The following is a 21,669-nucleotide window of genomic DNA, read 5'->3' on the forward strand; positions in this document are numbered from 1 at the left end:
TATAAGATGAAGTCGAAACAATTTTTTAGCCATTGGACAATATCGATACGTGCCCATACATCAACATATACTCCCATATATATTTTTGGGATAAGGTAGCATTACCAAACATGTCTCCATTCAAGGATTAAATCTCTTTCATATCTTCAATAATTGACCTCATTTTCTTCACAACCCTCAAAGAGATGTGGGATGCCTTTCTTCATCTGTCCATCATTAAATTGTCATCAAATCAACAACAGTCAGTTTCAAATGCGTAAAACACTTTATCAAGCGGAAAAAAAAAAAAAAAACACCTCACAAGATAGGGGCTGTCATTCGAAAAAGGGTATTTCAGTCTTAAAATTTACCTTCGTAAACATAAAATTTTCCAAATATCTCAATTAGTGAACCTCTGAACTTCTTAGGCATTGAGAGTAGAAAATCCGGAAGACCATTAGGCAAGCGGCGTTGCCAAGGCGGCAGGATTCGAAGTAGAGAGAGAGTATTTTAAATGACAAATATGCCCCCGCAATCAGTGTAAAATTACGAGGGAAGGTAGCTCTATTTCCACGCCTTGTTCATGATTCCGTCCACACCACACCATCTTTCCACTACTCTGTTAAGTCTCCCAACTTTTCTCGCAAATCTCAATTTTCTCTTTCACTCTCCGCTTAACCCTAGATCTCCGTCGAGCTAGAACGAGCTGAGAAAGATCGATCCGAAGACGCCGAAACCATTTTCTCGGATCCAAGCTCTAATTTTCTGTTCAGAGGTGAATTCTTTCGAGCTTCTGTTTTGGCATTAATTCGTAGAAAGCTTTCGTGGATCCCTTGATTTAATGATTTGTTTTATGTGGATCCCGTGAATCTGTTGTTTACGTTTGTTATTTGGATTTGCATTTGCTGTTATATGTGTTTGGTTGATGAGAACGTATAGGAAAAGGGAAAGGGTGGGAAGAGCTAAGAAGAGAAATTGCCTTTAAATTTGGAAAACTCCTATTTTTCTAGACCTAATTGTCGTGTTGGCACTCTTGAATGCACCGAATAGTGGAAACCATTCAGATTCCAAGTATTATTTCTGTGTTTGGGTTATGAGAAAACTCTGAATGAAATATTATTTGTCATCCTTATGTTTTGTGTTGTATAGTTGAACGCTAGTTTATACTGTTTTCCAGCATTTTTTTTCTCAGCTCTAAGAAGAGTTTTGGGCATAAAAATTTTTTCAATCATATTTTTCTAGTTGTTCTGAATTATCTACAGTAGAAACTAACTTCAGGTACGGCTTACGGATCAAGGATTTTCCTTGGGGAAAGGAAAGGAAATGAAGAGGAGGAGCAAACTTATTTTTTATTGTATTTTCCTTGTGTGCTAAATACTATTGCAAATGAAAGTTTGTTTAAGGCCCCGTTTGGAACTTGAAAAATTTTAGGAAAAGGAAAAGAAAATATGAAGGAATATATTTTTTCATGTTTGATTGTCTAGGAAAGTAGGAAAGAAAACAAAAAATATTTCAAATCAATGAACAAAAATATGATTTTATAAACCATTTACATTTGATTTTTCTTAATTTTTAACCATATTAAAATAATTTTTTGTTTTTACTAGGATTTGGTATGGAGGGAAAATATAGAGGAAAATGAATTTCCTCTTTATTTTCTGTTCTTTTCTTTTCATTTCCTTTCATCAACTAGGATCCTTGATCCAAGATTCCAAATGGATCCTAAAAATATGAAAAAAGCCAAATATTAATGATGAATAGAATCAAAATTTTGTTCATAGATTTGATATATTTTTTATTTTTTTTCACTATCCTTGATAGCCAAACATAAAAATACAAATTCCTTGATATTTTTCTTTTCTTTCCTCAGTGTTTTCCAAGTTCCAAACAGAGCCTTAATCTTTTTTTCTTAGTATCTAACAGAGCTAAGGTTTATGTATTATGAATTTATGACCCATGTTATTAAATTTGTCGGCTTAATCATTTGAATTGAACAAGAAAAGAAAATGAGACTTTAACCATTACGTCTCATGCTGTATTGGTTTCCAGAAATTGAGATAATCTTTTGTTTTCTAGGATAATGAATGATTTTTTTTTTTTCAAATTTTCTGAGCAGTTGAATTAAGTTAATTTGCATTATTTTCAACCTGAACAAACTAATTGCTGTTGCCTTAACAGATCACTACTAGTAAATTAAGTCAAAAAAAATGGTCAATAACAATTCATCCCCGAGTTCTCCTGGCGAAGACCAAAACCCCAATCCTGATGCACCTCCACCTTCTGAGAGTGACATTGCGATTGATGCACTGGCTCGAAAGGTGCAGGAATCACTTTCCCTTGGAAAAAGACACAAGTTTTGGGAATCCCAACCTGTCAGACAGTTCAAGGATGTTGGTGACAGTAGTTTGCCCGAAGGCCCAATTGAACCTCCAACACCACTGTCCGAAGTCAAGCAAGAACCTTACAATCTTCCCAACTTCTATGAGTGGATTACTTGTGATATTGACTCTGAAGAGATGTGCACTGAAGTTTATAACCTTCTCAAAAACAATTATGTTGAGGATGATGAGAACATGTTCAGGTTCAACTATTCGAAGGAGTTCCTTCGATGGGCTCTTCGCCCTCCAGGTTATTACAAAAGCTGGCACATTGGTGTTCGTGTCAAAAGTTCAAAAAAGCTGGTTGCTTTTATTACTGGTGTTCCTGCAAAGATTCGTGTCCATGATGATGTTGTTAAGATGGCAGAGATTAATTTCTTGTGTGTTCACAAGAAACTCAGATCAAAAAGACTAACTCCTGTCATGATTAAGGAGGTTACTAGGAGGGTTCACTTGGAGAATATCTGGCAAGCAGCCTATACTGCTGGGGTGGTTCTTCCAACGCCAATCTCAACCTGCCAATATTGGCACAGATCATTGAATCCAAAGAAGCTGATTGACGTTGGGTTTTCTAGGCTTGGTGCTAGGATGACAATGAGCCGGACAATAAAGCTTTACAAGTTGCCGGATTCAGCAGTCACACCCGGGTTCAGAAAGATGGAGCTTCATGATGTTCCTGCAGTTACACGAATACTTAGGAATTACTTGAGCCAGTTTGCAGTTGCACCTGACTTTGATGAAGATGATGTAGAACATTGGCTTCTTCCAACTGAGGACGTAGTGGACAGTTTTCTTGTTGAAAGTCCTGAGACTCATGAGATCACTGATTTTTGCAGTTTTTACACACTTCCTTCATCTATCCTTGGCAACCAGAATTATTCGACATTGAAGGCTGCTTATTCTTACTACAACGTATCCACAAAAACTCCATTGCTTCAGTTGATGAATGATGCTCTTATTGTGGCAAAACAGATGGACTATGATGTTTTCAATGCGCTAGATGTGATGGAAAATGAATCATTTCTGAAGGAACTAAAATTTGGGCCAGGTGATGGTAAACTGCACTATTATCTTTACAATTACAGGATAAGACAAGCATTAAAACCATCAGAGCTGGGGCTTGTACTCCTATAGCACAATCTTGTGGCGTGAACCATGGGAAGTGTTCCTGGATAACGTGTTCATTTTTTCCTTTCCTTTTATTTTATTTTATTATTTTTGGTTTGTGGGCATAAATTGCCTTGATATACTTTGTTGACAACTATTGTTAGGCTTTAGAATTTGTTGTGCAAGTAACAAATTTTGTGGATTGTAATGCCTGAGAAGCAATTATGAAATTCTTTGCCTCTGCATCTTGTGAAGACTGATAGGAAAATTGATAGATTCCATTTTTGTCTTTGACTGTTTAAATGACATTCGCATCATTTACTTGATTTTCCACTACATATTCCATTCTTTTCTTTCCCGGTGGGGCACTTGACAATTCATGTAGAGCAGATGAGTTGCTCTTCCTTTTTGTTCAAATAGGTTGCTTGGATTCTGTGTTTGCTACTTGCACTTTCTTTAGATTCATCCACCTGCAAATACCAGTTTGAGTTGAATAATATTCTTAAAATCTGCAGATGCTGTAAGCAGGGAGAGAGTTGCTGCCATATCTCTGCTACCTATGAGAATGGTAGAGGAAGAGATCTAAGGTATACTTACATTTAAGGACATGTCTTTTGAGTGGCTGATGATTATGTTAGGTAGAGTGGAATGTCTATTCATATTAATACAAGGTTAGGATAAAGTTACTAATGCAAAAGCATGATTTAGTCCAGCAAACATGGACAAGGAGATTCAGATGGCGAAATTTGAGAATTGCCATTCATTGTTTGTTCTATGTTGATTTATGAGAATTTTTGCATCCATTTGCTTTATGATGAAAATCATTAATTTCTTGAGTCATTAAATTCTTATATTATGATTGTTTCATTTAACATTCTGTGAAGCAAAAAATAACTTCAACAGCCCAACAATGTCAAAGAAAGGTTTCATAGCTACCAAGCTTGAAGTGGAACCTCCAAAGTTCACACCTAAAAGATTATGAATATAAGCAAATTTGGGAAGTTGCAAATAATATGGAAGATGAGCATAATTTGAGCAATCCCATTCTGCTTTTTATTGTGGCCCTGAGGAGTGTGTGGGGGGTGATTGTTGTCGTGCAAGGATTGTAGTTCCCTGACTAAACCAAATGCAGATGAAGAGGAAAAACAAGAGACGAGCAACTCAGAAAGAAGCAACAGAAGTAGATAGTAGAAACAACCAACACAAGCTACTTAAGAACTTCAGTAGTGTTTTGGGATCATGAATTTCGAGTTTGGGTTGAAATTTTTGTGAATTTGAAAAAAAAAAATATTCAATATAATTTTATATTAAGCTAAATGCAAGGTTAGGAAATTTGACATGATAAAAGTTTCAAGAACAAAAATACATGGTCGAGATTATGTATCATTTCTCTCGTAATTGCGCTTTCGTAGTCCATGAATTGAATGCATGTGTCGTTTTTTCGGAAGTTGAGACGTGCCTTGCATTCATGAACATAAATTCGGGGTTTTGAATTTGAATTTATATAGATCTAGACAAAACATAGTATAAAATCATATCAAGCTTATTTTAGACACAAAGTAAAACCCTAAGGCTGTAAATTATGTTTCAAAATGTCTACTCTATATTTGGATAGGTCTTAGATTCAGAGTTGTATTGGATAACACAATATTAGTATGTTTGGTTTAGATTTGAATTTGAATTTGAACTTTTATAGAATGAAATCTAAGTAGGAGCTGAAGGATTCATGGTTTTATAAATAAATAAAAAATCATATTTTTTTGAGTGAATTAAAGTTGATTGGACTTTTATAATTTTCTTGCTTAGCCAATTCAACCCACCGAATTATTTAATAATATATATATTGAAAAAATAAACCCTTCGGTGTGCACCAGCACCGCCCCACTTGTGGAGAGGCAATAGTGGTGCGAAAGAGAGGAGACCAAAGAGATTGGTGCATGGTTTATAGTAATAGTGTGATGACATGACAACCACACGCGCAATGCTCCCACCAGCGTAATGAAATATCACCAAAGGAAGTGAACCCATAACCTTTCAACTTCAACAATACATAAATGGATAAAGGATCTAGACATTTCCGTCTCGTTCTATTTCTATTTGGATGGATTTGATGGTTTTTTAAATATGTTAGGGATAATAGTTATATAAATATTATTTTTTGGGATCAATTCGGACAATATTTGGCTTATAAAATGGCTATTTATAAATGAGAATTGATTGTTCTGAAATTTCCTCATAGCATCTTCAGCTTCATAACCTGTCTCAAGCACAGGGATAATGCCTCCCCGTCAAATTTGGACGAACTTGGCAAGGCATTCAAATCACACCTTTTTTACCCTAAGTCAGCCCTATTCGCAACCATATTATTGTGGGACACACTTCCAAAATATCACATGACACAATGCAAGCAAGACCCTTTCACACCCTTTTTATCTCTACTCCATGTTTGGTGGCAGTTTTTGAAATCCAGACCTTAAATTTGAGCTTATATGAATAGGCAAAATATAATACAAAATTTTATCCAAATTCAAACAAATTCAAATTCAAGGCTCCCTCTCCATGCTGCCAAACACAACTTTAAAATGCTTTCATAATTCTAGATGAAAATGGTTATGAAAGAAAGCTGCTGTGAATCTCCAACAGGTGTCGAGGATAATGGGGGCATGGCAACAAGAAAAATTAAAAAATGGTTAAATTGGTTAAATGAATTTATATACAGGTTTGTAAATTACAAATCTTACTATCAAATTACTATTAACGCTTCACGTCAAGAGAATTACTTCACCTTCAGAACCTGTCGAAGTAAACCGAAAGGAAATGGTTATTTGCAAATTGAAAAGAAAAAAGTCATATGAACAATAATGATACAAGAAAGGGAGTTGTCGGTATTACAATGTTCATAAATATCTTTCATCAACTCGAGCAGTGAATCGGCGTCTTCTGCCAATCTCGAGACTCTTTCTGCCTCCTTAACTGCTTCAGCTGCCACAAATGACTTGTTTTCTGCATCAGCAATTCTGTAAGCTGCAGTTATTGCGGCTTCTTCCAGTGTTTCGCGAGACACAACTAACCCAGTATTCTGCAACTGTTGTGGCCTGGCATCTTTTTGCTTTGGGGTAGGCGTTTTTGTTCCCGACAAGATATCACTTTTCATCTTGAAGCAGTTCTGGACCTGCAGTTTGTAGCATTGAAGGAGAGTAAGATCATTTTAAGTAATAACAGGCTTCAAGACGAGAAAATATGGTGATTCTGCATATTTTCATTGTGCTCCACATGAAAACAAACTCATAACTAATCATAAGCATAGAGATGATCAGTAACTATTGTTCCAGGAGTAACAATCAGGAATTATTATTCAAGGGTATAATTTGGCAGTAACAAATTTTACAGGGTGAGTTTGAGAAATATGAGAGAACAAATAGACATGACACAATTAAGCAATATTGGAAAGCATGCAGTGAAAAAACAGAATTAATTTGAGCGCAAGCAGAAATAGTTCCACAATAGTAGGAATGACTTTAAGCACAAAAATTTACAATTTGCAATTTCAGCCAATTGAGCTTTGACTCTTCAAGGTCTATCATGAAAAGGTGTCAAGACTCTTCAAGCCATGGAACAAGGTTGGCCAACCTTTCCAAAGCACTTGCTAATTTGAATTAGATGCAATAAAGAAAAGAATGGGTGAACTGAAATCCCATTACTGAAAGCAATTAAGCCGGTTAAAAACTGCAAGTGCCTTCCTGAAAACAAGGCAACAAGGACAGATGCATCGAGAATAAAATATAAATATGTGAAGGATTATGAAGCTAGACAAACTGACAGTTTTTTTTTTTTTACTATCAAAAAGACAGTTTTTTTCTTTTTTTTACAACTGCTTTGTCACAGGTGATACGTTCATCAAAGGACTAAGAAAATCCTCACCTTCTCAAGTTTGCCCTGTGAAACAAGCCTTCTCAACTTTGAACTTAATAATCTTCTGAAATTTTGAGGGACTTCGTGCCTTTGCTGCAGTATATGTATCCACAAAAGGAAACAGTCATGATTTCTTCTTGCAATTAAAGATCAATAATTTCTTCAAGTTCATAATTGAATTCAAGAACAATGCACGCCTTTGGGTATATCACTGTGTCATGTGTTTAATTTTACCTAAAAAAGTCATAGATTAGTTGTTAAAGAAAGAATTTATGTACACTGCACATCACCTCCTTTGTTTGGTTCGAATGCTGTGACAAACACATTCTAATAATACTTAAAAACTATAATTTAATTACCACCTTCCATCTAATGCACAATAAAATGTTTCAAATGAATGCATGGTATGAAAATTTGAACACACAGACATAATTAAGATTGCAGATGAATACGTCAATATACAAAATTATTTTCAAGGTATGCTTGTTAATCCATATGATAAAATGGCCATTGCCGCTCTTTTATCAGGCTTCAGGATTATGTGTGTAGGCATTATTTGTTACATTTTGGAGACAATTAGAAGGTTTTAATGAACTTTCAAGTTTCCTTCCAAAGAAATGCACAAAGAATTGAAGGGGAATGTGTTTGACCTAAATAGGGTCTAAATAGCACCAGTTCACTTACTATAGATTAAGAGACCTATCTTTTTGGTTGCACACCTCTCTTAAAGGGGAATGTGTTTGACCTAAATAGGGTCTAAATAGCACCAGTTCACTTACTATAGATTAAGAGACCTATCTTTTTGGTTGCACATATTGGTTGCACACCCTCCCTTCTTCAACAATTCAGTTTTCCTTGTCTAATCTTGAAAGCTCTTTGAAAGTTCTGATCAGCAGTGGCCACCAGTAAAAGTTCCCTGGCAATTCCAATCTTAAAGAGTGCTCAAAATTGAAGAAGAAGAAAAACAAGAAGATCACAATAAGTGATGTGTTTTCTTTTCCTGAATGATTGGCTGAAAATTAATTTGGGTTTTTTTCTAGTTTTTTTTCCCCTGCAATGATTTGGAAATATTATGGTGCAATTTTTTTCAAGTTTTATGTGATATAAATATTTTTCCTGCAAAGACTTATAGTTTTCTGTTTCAAATTTTTTTTCTAAGGTCCAAATATTTCCAGTTTTTGTGTAACCTGTAAGATGCAAGTTCTTCTAATAATTTGTATGATGCAAAATTTTCTATGTTTCAGATATTTTTATAATTTTTCTTCGCAATATGTACACAAAATGAGTATTATTTATTTAGCTCTAAATAGATAATTTTCCATTTTTTTATTTTTTCCATTTTTTTAGTTTTTAAAAATAATTAAACAAACTCACAGCGATTAAAGTGTTCAACGGTAACATGCATAATCAAATATTTAAGAAGATCAATACCAAACAGCCTAAAATATTTGACTTCAGTGGTTCAAAGGCATTGATGGCAGGCTTAAATTGACTTATAAAAAAATAAATAAATAAATCTTACACATGAAAGAATTTGTTCCATGGATTGATGGATTCTCCATTAGTACAAGATGAAGATGTTATCATGGACGATGCTATGATGAAGATGATATCATGGAGGCTCATCAACTGTTTGATGAAGGTTCGCATTTATAGTGATCAGTGACTAGAATTTATTTATTCATTTTTCTTGGAATGATCTGCATCTGTTTGATAGTCCACATGGAAACATTTCAACAGTACCAAATTTTTACATCTACATGTAAAGAATTTTGGGAAAAGGGACGTTTGTTCACATAATGTGGATGTGCCTCACTTTAAAAAAGAGATATGATCAAATTTGGAGACATATAATCCACATGTGCCCATCCAGTTCTTTTAAAAATGATGGTACAAAGTTTGCAAATGGGTATGTTCAATCGTCCTCCAAAACTGATTGTTTGAGAAGTCATCAGTTGAATACAACCAATATGTAAAAATATAAGCTATATGCAAGAGCTTTCACAAATACATTCAGGAAAAGAGCCAACTGTTCTTTCATGCAGGACAACATCGAAAAATGGTTGGAGAGCATTGTTTGGGATTTCAATAGATTGTGTTAGAAGGTTTCAACTGTAGGTTGAGTTTTTCCTCACCTAGAGGGACTGAATGACTGATGCAGTGATCTTATTATGCAATTGATCATCAATGTGCTCGGAGTGGCTTTATATCCTAATTCTGGCTTCATTTGTCTGTATTCTGACTATTTAATTTGTCACTATTTAAGTCATTTTTAGGGGTATTTTGATCACTAGGCATTAATTTTAAAAGTCAAGTTACTTTTTAAGTCAGTCATGCAACTTTTGAACAATGTTTCTATTTTCTGCTAGAGAGATTTACAGCCATTGGATTAATTCTAACTGAAGGGCTAAGATAGTTTCTTTGCTAGGACAACCCAAAACCATATAGAAGGGCTGTTCTAAGGTGTATTCAGCAGCTTTTGGATTGTTTTAACATTATTTTTCAGCCTTCCACAGCAGACTTTATCCTTTTCTTATCTCCCAAGGATCATGGGTGTTTTCTCAATCTTTCCTTCTTATGTCTTGTGTCTCTTACTTTAATATGTGATTTGCATCAAAATAGTGTATAACTCTTCCTTCCAGAAACATTCCTAGTGAAAGTTATGTAAGGGAATAAAGATGACAACTCCACCTGACCTCAATAAATCTAACAATTGCTGCAATATCAGATCCATTCATATCGTTCATTGCTGAAAGTGCTTCAAAAATCATAACATTGTACCTGGCAAACAAAGGAACAAAAGGGAAAAAAAAAAAAAAAACCCCATGAAAAGCCTAGCCACACAAAAAAAGTGTATCACAAATGGGCGTCCCCAGGCCATAAGGCTCCCCACTTTGCAGAGTAGGACTGTCACAGTGTAAGCAGCCTTACCCCTGCTTGTGTTACAAATGCTTATTAATAAATAATTTTTAGACAATGAAAATGCTTCAATGGTTGCAACCAGAAAAGTGTAAACAGTTGTACTGTAAAGAAACAATGGAAAGAATTGAAATATGGATGCTGCAGAAAATGCAAAATAACTGGCAAGGTTTCCAACATCAATGTTCCTTAAAATTTCAATTAGTCTAGAAGCATAACTAGTATGTTGAAGTTCATGAAAGCACAACTTATGAGGTTATCTTTATCTGAGTTGTGAAAGAGTCAGGTGCAGGGTCAGTGGTAAGATTAGAATTTAATTAATTTTTTTCCGCAGGTACAAAGAGTCCATATTAGCATTTGCAGCATGCAGATAACTAATGCAACAATCATCTTCTTTGTCACTGTTTAGAGTAAGTTATTTAACATCGGAGTGTTAATTATTGGGATCCTGATAGCCTCTAGCTTATTGCAGTTAATAGCAAAAATAATATTCATAAATAGAGATATCCATGTTTTTGCCAGAGGATGGCTACATTAAAAATCACTGTAGACAATAATGACAGCATACTACAAAGTACAAACTTCTTAAGAAAGTTTCAACCTAATATCAATTAAAAAAGAGAGATTTGGTCACAACATATTAATCACAAAGCTAATTATACAGTACCAAATAATCATGTCAATACAACTTCATGTAGGCTGCCTGCATAAGTGAGAAGCAAAAAAAGGATACATACCGTGGAGCAGTTTTACAATCATGGGAAAGCTTTGTACAATCATCCATGATAGCATCAGAACACTCATCTTGAGCATGTAAAGCGATAGGCACAGGATTTTGAGTACTAGAAACCGGAATTGCTGTAATGGGTTTTACATTAAGCACTTTAAATTTTTCTTTAGAGCCTTGTGCAGCATTATTGACACTCATATTCATATTTCGCCATTTGTCCTGGGTGGGTTAACAGGAATGAAACCAGTAGTTAATATCCCTGTTTTACAGAATTATGCAGAAATTTAATTTCAATAAAACATAAAACTGCAGAAAGGAATACCTAGATTTTTTTTTAAAATGCATATAAAAGTACTTGCATCATACTCCTAATAGTACAATGCACATTCATTAAATTAAAAAAAAAAAAACATTTAGTCATGGTTGGAACATTGGCAACTGATGTAGCACGAACACAAAAGGAAGTAAAAGAGAGAAAACTTTACAAGAGGAAGTGAATTTCACTTGTTGTATCTTGCTTACAACTTGGAGATGTATATATATAGCTATACAAGAGAGTGAGGTTATCCTAATATTCCAATGTGGGGCTAAAACTATACACTATGTTCAATACTCTCTCCCTCAAGCTGGAACGAAGATGTTGACAAGTCGAAGCTTGGAGATAGCAGTCTGTAATAAACCTAGGCCAACAGACTTGATGAAGACATCAGCAACCTGGCCTTTGGAGAGGATAAGGTGGGGAGAGATAATCCCAGAACGAACTTTTTCCCTGATGAAGTGAATGTCCACCTCAATATGCTTGGTCCTCTCATGCAGAACTAAATCAGAAGAGAGAGATATAGCAGACTTGTTGTCGCAAAACAACAAAGAAGAGTCTGTCACAGGAAAGCCAAACTCAGATAGGAGAGAGCATAGCCATAGGATCTCACAGGAACCTTGTGCCATAGCCCGATACTCGGCTTCAGTAGAAGAATGTGAAACCACCACCTGCTTTTTACTCTTCCAAGAAAGAAGATGATCGCCCTTGAAAGTACAAATACCTGAGGTAGATCATCTTCGTCTGCCAGTCTTGGACCCAGCAGTCAGCATCAATAAACACGAAAAGACCTGGTTGTATTCCAGATGAATAGAACAATCCCAGTTCAAGTGAGGTCTTCACATACCGTAAGATGTGATAGACAGCATCAAGATGTGAAGTCCGGGGAGAATGCAAGAACTGACTTACTAGGCTCACTGCATAGGCCAAATTAGGCCGAGTGTGGTCAAGCAGATAAGGCGACCAACAAGTCTCTGATACATAGAAGGGTCTGTCAATAGATCACCAAACTCTGTAGACAGAGAGATATTCGGATCTAGGGGCATAGAAGCAAGCCAACATCCCAACATACCAGTGTCCATAAGGAGATCGAGGGCATTATCTTGCTGAGAGAGGGAAATGCCCTTGTAGGAGCGTGCTATCTCAATGCCCAAGAAATACTTAAGAGGTCCTAGATCCTTGATGTCAAAGGTGTCTCCCAAGTACTTTCTAATCTGAGTAATTCCAGACAAGTCATTACCTGTAACAATAATATCATCCACATAGATAGAGATAATAGTGCAATGACATGGGCTGCCTAATAAAGCAATTGTGGTCTGACTGGCACTGAATAAATCCCATAGAGAGAACCATATTATTGAATCTTTTAAACCATGCACAAGGTGATTTCTTAAGCTCATATAAGGACTTGCGCAATTTACACACTTTGCCAAAATACTCCCCCTGAGTAGAAAAACCGGGAGGGGGATCCATGTAAATAGTATCAGTAAGATCACCATTCAAGAAGGCATTCTTGACATCAAGTTGGCATAAAGGCCAAGTGAAAGAAGCCGCCAAAGATATCAGGAGGCGAACAGTAGTGAGCTTCGCCACAGGAGCAAATGTAGCATGAAAATCCTGACCTGGACTCTGCATAAAACCCTTAGCCACCAAGCGGGCTTTATACTTGTCAACAGTACCATCTGCAAGGTGCTTAACCGTGAACGCCCACTTACAGCCCACCGTCCGTGCACCTGAAAGAAGGGGAACAAGATCCCAAGTATGCTGCTGATGTAGAGCATCCATCTCAGTACTCATGGCGGCAACCCATTTGGGGTCTTGGAGGGCCTCATGAACTAAGCGAGGTATGATAATAGCATCAACCTGTCCCAAAAAGGCTTGATAACTCGAGGAAATATCCTGATAAGAAAGATACTGGAGATAGGGTGGTCAGTAGAACAGGTTAAAAAAAGTCTATCAGCAGCTCGACGGGTTCGAGAAGGATACCGTAAGGAGGGAGCAGGGGGATGAGGGACTATAGGAGACATACCTAAGCTCAGTGAAGATGCTGGCAGAGGCTCCAAAGGTTGCGGTCGACGAGTGTAAACTTGTGGAATGAGAGAGATTTGGTCCTGCCCGGTGGGAACAGAGGTAGGAAGCTCAAAAGATGAAGACGACACCGGAGAGGAGGGCACTGTTACAGATGGGAGAAAGATAGGCTCATGTCGAGGAAGTGGAGATGCCACTAGCGGAGATATGGAAGGAGAGGAGCCAATGTAGAATGGGGTAGACTCATGGAACGTGACATCAAGAGAGTGATAAGTGTGCCAACTAACAAGATCATAACAACGATATCCCTTAGACATAGAGGAATACCTTAGAAAAATGCACTGGATGGCTTTATCATCAAGCTTGGTCCGAGAGGACTCCGGTCATGAACAAAGCAAGTGCATCCAAACACTCTAGAAAGAAGGGAGAAAAGGGACCGGTCAGGATGCAAAAGATGAAGTGGAGCCGAATTCTGCAATGCACGACTCGGGGTACGATTGAGAAGATAGGCTGTAGTGAGAACGGCGTAAGGCCAATAAGACTTGGGGACGTGCATTCCCCAAAGAAGACAACGGACAATAGACATGATGTGGCGATTTTAGCGTTCAGCCACACCATTCTGTTCAGAAGTGTGGGGACATGTTAGCTTTTGGAGAATACCCTGTTGACAGAACTCGGCACAAAACTCATTACTGAGGTACTCAGCCATTGTCAAACCTCAAGATACGAACCACGATATTGTATTGAGTCTTAAATCATTCGCAGGAAAGCCTGAAAATGAGTGAAAACTTCGGATTTATTTTTTATTAGGTAGACCCAGGTACAACGGGAGTAATCGTCAATAAAGGTGACATAATATCGATGCTGAGTGAGTGAGGAGATAGGGGAGGGACCCCAAACATCACTATGAACAATATCAAAAGCTACACGAGAACGATGCATACGAGACGGATAAGATGAACGAACATGCTCAGATAATTCGCAAGTGGCACACTGAAAATTAAAATTCTTGCAAGCTTTATTAAATTCTGTAAACAACCAACACAAGTATTTAAAATTTGCATGTCCCAAACGGGCATGCCACAAATCCAAGGTTTTTAAAGAGAAAACAGTGGAAACATCAGAAGGCAAAACAGAAGCCTGAAAGCCAGAAGAAGATGCAGGACAGGAAGGCGGATCGCCAAAGTAGTAGAGCCCATCCCTTTCAAAGCCCCTGCCAAAAATCTTCCTCGAACTCAGGTCCCGCAAGTAACAAGAGTTGGGTAAGAAAACTACAGCACAGTTGTATTGTTTGGCAATCCGATTAACAAATAACAAGTTATAGGAAAATTGTGGAACATAATAAACAGGGGATAAAGATAAAGTCAATGATAAATAGGCAGTGCCTTGGGTATGAAAGGAACGAGAGGAACCATCGGCAATGCGGACATTATGAACCAATGAAGGGACAGGCGATGTAATGAGAGATGCCTCACCAGTCAAATGGTTGTTCACCCCTAAGTCTAGCATCCAAATGGGTGTGCCACCTGGCGTGCCACTCTTACTTAAAAGGGCAGTAGGGTTACTTGCAGCAAAGGTGGCTGTAGAGGAAGATGCAGTTGGTGCAGTAGAGGCAAGGAAGCTAACATGAGACTGAAGCTGAGTAAGCTGAGCCTAGAGCTGAGAGAAATCTAGAGCAATAGCAGGTGCAGGAGTAAGAGAATCCGAAGATGCAGGAAGAGATTCTGCAACAGCTCCAGTGTTAGAAGGTCCTCGACCTTTGCCACGACCATGACCATAAGAGGCTTGTTTGGAGTAATGCTCATGCAGCTTTGGGTAGAGAATGAAGCAGTGCTCAATGGCGTGATTATTTTGTTGGCAGCGCTGGCAGAATCGAGTCTTGCGGTCAACAAACCGAGCACCAGTAGGGGCTGCAAGGGCAACCTGCTCGGGCACACTAGAAGAAGCAAATCTAGGGAGAAGACGTTGTCGACGATCATCACCATCAATCATTGCAAATGCCTCGTACAAAGAAGGCACCAGGGATGTGCTCAAAATCTGAGTCCAAAGTGATTCGAACTTAGGTTGTAAACCTATCAAGAATTGATAGGTATGTCGACGATCCTGGCGCTTGGCCTCAATAGCTGCCTCAGTAGAAAACTCAGAAAGAGGCGACGAGCTCCCCCCACCGTGACTAGAGATAGCCGAAGAAGTTAGTCACGGATAAACTCAAAGAAGCCTGGGTCGCTTGGTGGAGCTCCCGATAAAGCTCAAAAATCCGAGCCTCACACCTTGTGTGGGCGAACATTTCAGTTAAAGCTGACCAAAGGCTATTAACAGTATCGTGAAACATGAACATCCGGTAGAGGCGGTCTTCCATAGAAGCAAATATCCAACCCAAGATGACACAATTGTCAATGGACCACTGTCGATGAGCTGGATTAGTATTAACAGTGCGAGACTCCAATCCTGACAACCGCTCAACCTTGCCACGACACCCAGATATAAGCGAAGGGATTGTGACCAGGCATGAAAGTTGCCGCCATTCAAAAGAATGTTGGTGACCTTCTAAACAGGAGCAGTTTGAGCCAGAGATAAGTTAGGGCGTGAAAGGTTTAGAGGAGAAGAGGGGGATGTACTGTCCCAGGTAGCCATTGTAAAGAAGAGGAATAGGCTACAAAAATATCAACGTGGCAAAACAAGTTGCTGAAAGAGTGGTCAGAAAAAATAGAGAGTGAATGATTGTACTAAATTACACCAGGTAATTTCCTAGGGAAGTGGAAGGTCACAATGGACCGCTTAAGTCCCACTTTCCTAAACAGAATTTTCCTTAGACATGTAATTAACACAATACATTACTACAACTATACCCGACAATAGAAATGGGCGTGCTTTATATGGCATGGAAAGGGTCGGAAAGCTGCCGAAGACGCCGGAAAGTCGCGCGGAGAAGTCATCGGAAGCTGCCAGGAAGTTGCAGGGAAAGCTGCCGGAGACGCCAAAAAGTCGCCGGAGAAGTCACTGAAAGCTGCCAAAAAATTCGACGAAAAAGTTACTGGAAAATGCCGGGAAAGTCACTGGAGCTGTCAGAAAGTTGTCGGAAATCCACTGAAAGATGACGGAAAAGTCATCGGAGTCACCAGAAAAGTCGTTGGATCTGCCGGAAAGTTGCCGAAATTCACCGGAAAGTTGTCATAAAAGGCGCGGAATCGCTGGAAAGTGGCGGAAAAGCCGCTGGGAATTCACCGGAAAGCTACCGGAAAAGTCGTCGAAATCGCCGGGAAAGTTGTCGGAAGGTACCAAGAAAATAGTAGATTGAGTTTTCTGATGTACAAGATCCACTAAAGGTGGCAAATACAGAGCTTACGACTCAACCTGCTACCAATGAAGTTTTCTGATGCACAAGCTCCACATACATGGCGAGTGTAGAGCATACAACTCAATGGAGAACCCAGACCTTAAACAAGGAACCCAACCTTGCTCTGATACCAAGAAGAAAGTAAAAGAGAGAGAACTTTACAAGAGGAAGTGAATTTCACTTGGTGTATCTTGCTTACAACTTGGAGATGTATATATGTAGCTATACAAGAGAGTGAGGTTATCCTAACATTCCGATGTAGGACCAAAACTATACACTATGTTCAATAAACACTTTTGTACGACACCCGAGCACCAACACTATCTGGACTCTCTTTTCTATGGATCTTTAGTAAACTTCAAACATGCTAAGGCTTGATCTACATTTTTGTCCCGCAAGCTAATTGCTTAAGCTTTTGGGTCTAGTGGTAATCTAACATGGTACCAAAATCGTGGTTAGCAAGAGGCCCTGGGTTCTATTCCTATTGAGCACAATTCCTGTGTGATTCTTAAAAACTATCTTATTTCAAGTATTCATCATTGTTTGTTTTTCCAAGTGCAATCACGCTACACATGCAGGGGGACAGGTTAAGACTTGATGTATGTTGTCTCACGAACTACCACTTCTAATTAAAGTTGTAATATAACAAAAGACAATAAATGGTATATTATAGTCAATCTATTAGACTTCAATTTTATTTTATTCAAAAAATATTTATACTAATGATTTATTTTATATTAATCTTCACTACATTTACAATAGGTGCAATGATATAATATGAATATGTTTAGCATTTAAATTTATATTATAAACCTAATGATTTGTTGCATGCATTTCAAAGATTGCTAGCGAGTAATATAGAATAAATATATTAAATCAAATTATAATAGGTATTTTTCAAATAGTAGGGAATTATTTAGATGTCTTATTTAGATAATTTCTACCGAATCTTATAAGTTTCTTTAAACAAATGAAAATATATTAACATTATCTTTAGATGAAAGCACAACTAGTTTTTTTTTTTTTTTAATCAGAGATGAAAGCACAAATAGAGTAGAACATTTTATGGACACGAAATATACCTAACTTTTAAAAAGGCAAAAATTTCTCTAAAAAATTAGGTTTCATTCAATTACTTCAGCCTGTAATTTTTTTCTCATGGCAAGAGAGATTTATTGAGGAGGAGGAAAGAATTATGAAGTAAACGAGGACAAGAAGTCTTCGAGAATAAAGGAATTTAAAATGAAAAACAAAAAGAATAAAAAACCAAAAATAAAACTTGGAGTCGGGTGAAAAAAATACTAAATCAAAAGCCTCTTCCCAAGCCCTTCCTTTCATAATTAATATAGCGTTTTAAATTGGCTAGCTTGCGTTGACCTTTTTTTTCATTTTGCTCATACCACAATCTAGCCTTGGTTGTTGTGATCCAATGTCAGACAACCACAAACTCATCATGTCCAAAAGTAATTGACCTTCTTTATCCTTTTCATTAACCTACTTAACTGGAAAAACAGGAATGAGTAATATGCCATTTGTTGACCTTATAGGTCACACCCAATTTTGATTATGACAAATACTCTTGGTACTAATGGCTGTACTGAAAATTGCATGCAGGATCACCTTGTGCACGCTTCAGGACTAAAAGACATATCATGATGGCGTGTGGTGTTCGTGCCAAAGAATGAAGATTTATGTGTTGTAATTTATATTCATTTGTTTAGTTCTTCATTCTGGGTTGTAATTTATTATGAACTGTGCACGTGTATAGCTTGTAATAATTTGTATCATGCATGGTAGGTAGATATGCTCAAAACGACCATAACTTGACCTTAGGTACCTACACTAAGGACAAAAAGTACCCTACATCACTTATCTTAATCAGGGGAATCAAAATCAGGATAAAATGCACTTAATGGGAAAAGCTGAGAGGGTTCGGGCGACCAAACCTTTGCCGTGTAAAGTGGCCCGAGCAACCGAACTAGTCAACATATTGACTTGGTCTTCAGGCACCCGAACCTTTTTTAATGTACCTTCCTCGGGCACCCGAAAGCCTGTCAGGGCACTTTTCAACTACTCGGGCGACCAAAGGTTTACTTTCAAATGGAGGCTCGCTACCGAACTGCCTGGTTCGGTTAACCGAACTATGAGTCGGGCACCTGAATTGTCGAACATTTGCTACTGACTTTGTTTCAGCCGACCGACTCATCATTCAGGCACCCAAACTACTAAAAGTTGTATTTTTGACTGAGTCTGTTCAAGCACCCGAACCTCGCGGGTTAAAATAATTTTTACTTAATTTTTAAATGGGGTAAAAAGGGTTAATATTCTTAATGGTTTTTTAAACAAATCTAATTATACCCATTATATCCCCAATGGTCAAAAATTCCTCCTTGCCTATATATACTCATTCAATTGTCTCAATTAGCAAGGATTAGCAAACTTGATTAGGCCAAAAATTCTCTCATCTTTCAAAACCCTTTATTAGCCAAATAATACTTCAAAACACTTACATACTCCTCACTCTTGATTTCTCCAAGCATTGTGACTATTTTCCAAGTTCTATTGTGTTTAATATCCATAGCTAAAACTCTCACTTGTATTATTGTTTGATCGATTTTCTGAGAGAGTTTAGCATTAAGGTTCTTCCACCAATTTCATTTGATAAATTTGGTGTGGAACAACCTTAAGGGTTGTGGTTCTTGCATTGTTGTTTCAAGGTACCTAAACATAGATTTTGTGTGCAAAAATCCTTCTCAAAAGCTAGTGCTTCAAACAACTCTAATGTGCTTTGAATATTGAAATTTATTATTGAATTTGTTTGCTTGAACTTGCTTAGCATATTCTAAAACCCTTACCTGATATTGTACTATTCATATAGTGTGTTTCAAATATTGCTTGGGTTTACACTCTAGATCTGAACTGAAATCTTATACGTGATTGAGTGTTTAAGCACACATTAGAGCACTGAGCATATTTACATATCATTTGTACTTGCATTATTGATTGAGCTATATTGGTGCACACATCTGCTTCTCTAGAAGCAAATTTCCGTGTACAAACATTTTATACACATTAGTTGTATTCCAGGCGAGAGCCTGAAGAGAGAGACTAGCCCTGTGAAATGGTCCCGTATTGGCTTAGACCCGGTTAGGAAAGTTAGGTGCGCCATCCTATTAAGGCGTGTCGGTCGAGGTCAGCCCCTTGAATTGACCCGGTTGTATTAGGTGTCGCTCCACCCCTTTAAGTGAGCATTATAGTGGTAATCCTTGTACTCGTTAGCCAAGGCGGGGACGTAGGCAATTTGGCCGAACCTCGATAACATATCGTGCGTGTTCTTTACATTTCCGCACTTTCTTTACTGCACGTGTATGTTTATTTGTTAATCGCATAGATGGGTTGTATTACACTATTGTTAAAACCAGTACACCTAGGCGATAAACTTTAAATACCCAATTCACCCCCTTTTGGGGTTGCACCAAAGCTAACAATTGGTATCAGAGCCTCGTAACTTAGACTTAGATGTCACTTAGTAAAAGATCATGATGGCTCGTATTAGTGCATCCCCTTCATGTGAGGGAAGACTGGTCACACACCCACCTGTATTCTGTGGTAATGATTATGCTATATGAAAATTCAAAATGATTGTGTATGTGAAAGCCTTAAATTGGAAATTTTGGAAAGTCATTGATCAGGGTGATTGTGTGCCTATGAAATCTATTAGGTGTACTAATGTTCCTAAATCTGAGTGTGAACTAAATGATCATGATAGGGACTTAGTATAGGTAAATTTTGATGTCATGAATACCTTACTGCATGCTTTAGACTCTAATGTTTTATGTGAGGTTATGGCGTGTAGTAGTGCTAAGCAGATTTGGGACGAACTTGAGTGGAGATACGGTGCGTCCATGCAAAAGGAAGACATCTCTCCATGCGACTCAGGCTCCACTAATCTCAAGGAATGTAACCAGTGTTTTGTGGCTTTGACTAATGATGAGGTTATCTCAATTCCTTCTGTCTTAGTAGATAAATATGAACATGATTCATGTGCTGATTTGAATGATGTATCTGATTATCAATCATATGATAGTAGTGATAGTGGAAGCATGTCATCTTATGAGGAATTGCAAATTGAATACATGAGGACTCATAAATTACTTGTAAAATCAAATAAGAAATACTCTGTGCTGAAAAACAAGTATGATGCATGCATTAATGAATGTGACTCAAAAATTCTTGCTGAAAGAGAAAATAATTTGAAAATTAAAAGACTAGAGAGCAAGAATGAATCATTAGAAAATGAATTGGCTGGCTTGAAATCTAAAGCTTCTAATGATGACGAAAAGAACCACTTGATTGCAGATCTTGAAAGTAAAGCAAACCACTTGTCTAAAGAACTTTTGAAAAAGTTGCTTTAAATAAACCTTTTTCATCTCTTATCACGCCTCCACCACCACAATTACCTGGGTTACCTCTACAGCTTCCATCCACATTCAACTTAACCCAACCTATCCCAGGTTTACACCATCTGATTACACGAGGAAGACTAACCCTCACATTTTTTACTTGAATATCCAAAGCACAAAGGACTGCAATATCCATACAAGAAGCAGGTGCACATTTAGTTAACTTGTCTGAAATCGATCTCAGCCAAAATTTAATATCAAGCCACACAATTCTCAGCGAATCATGAATTGATTCCATCCTGGCTCTGCATCGACGAGTCCAAAGTCTCCAAATGATGAGACTAGGTATGAGACCTACCAAAATGCCTAACTGTGAGGCCCGTCTTGCACAACTAAACCAAAAATTAACTCTGGCTTTCCATGTATTCGTTGCCATACAACTAACACCCAACGCCACTGCTGCTTGTTTCCATACCTACTGAGCAAAAGATCCCGTGCAAAACACATGGTCGAGAGATTCAATTTTGGCATTTGAACAGCAATCACACCGAGAGGCCATC

General features: G+C 37.6%; 2 protein-coding genes across 3 annotated transcripts in view; one reads left to right on the top strand and one right to left on the bottom strand.

Annotated features, from left to right (window-relative positions):
- The first annotated feature begins 390 nt into the window (after positions 1–390).
- LOC131164952 (glycylpeptide N-tetradecanoyltransferase 1-like) lies at positions 391–3,709 on the top strand. The gene is made up of 2 exons (XM_058122518.1): positions 391–754; positions 2,158–3,709. The coding sequence occupies exon 2, from the start codon at positions 2,187–2,189 to the stop codon at positions 3,489–3,491; it is 1,305 nt and encodes a 434-aa protein (XP_057978501.1). The 5' UTR covers positions 391–754; positions 2,158–2,186; the 3' UTR covers positions 3,492–3,709.
- A 2,315-nt stretch (positions 3,710–6,024) lies between these two features.
- The window catches only part of LOC131164953 (telomere repeat-binding factor 4-like), a 31,001-nt gene continuing 15,356 nt past the window's right edge, over positions 6,025–21,669 (bottom strand). Inside the window, exons 2-6 of one of the 2 annotated variants that reach the window (XM_058122520.1) lie at positions 11,033–11,244; positions 10,073–10,157; positions 7,386–7,469; positions 6,357–6,636; positions 6,025–6,258 (exon numbers count right to left, since the gene is read on the bottom strand). In XM_058122520.1, coding sequence (XP_057978503.1) covers positions 6,227–6,258; positions 6,357–6,636; positions 7,386–7,469; positions 10,073–10,157; positions 11,033–11,244 — 693 coding nt within the window. In that variant the 3' untranslated portion in view covers positions 6,025–6,226. Of the gene's footprint in view, positions 6,637–7,385; positions 7,470–10,072; positions 10,158–11,032; positions 11,245–21,669 lie in introns of both variants that reach the window. The other variant, XM_058122519.1, reaches the window with a different exon arrangement.

The sequence above is a fragment of the Malania oleifera genome, chromosome 9 (genome assembly GCF_029873635.1).
Source record: "Malania oleifera isolate guangnan ecotype guangnan chromosome 9, ASM2987363v1, whole genome shotgun sequence".
Classification (NCBI taxonomy): domain Eukaryota; kingdom Viridiplantae; phylum Streptophyta; class Magnoliopsida; order Santalales; family Ximeniaceae; genus Malania; species Malania oleifera.

Bases quoted from the DNA above. Each gene is read 5' to 3' on its own strand.
- LOC131164952 (XM_058122518.1), top strand. From the start codon at position 2,187: ATGGTCAATAACAATTCATCCCCGAGTTCTCCTGGCGAAGACCAAAAC.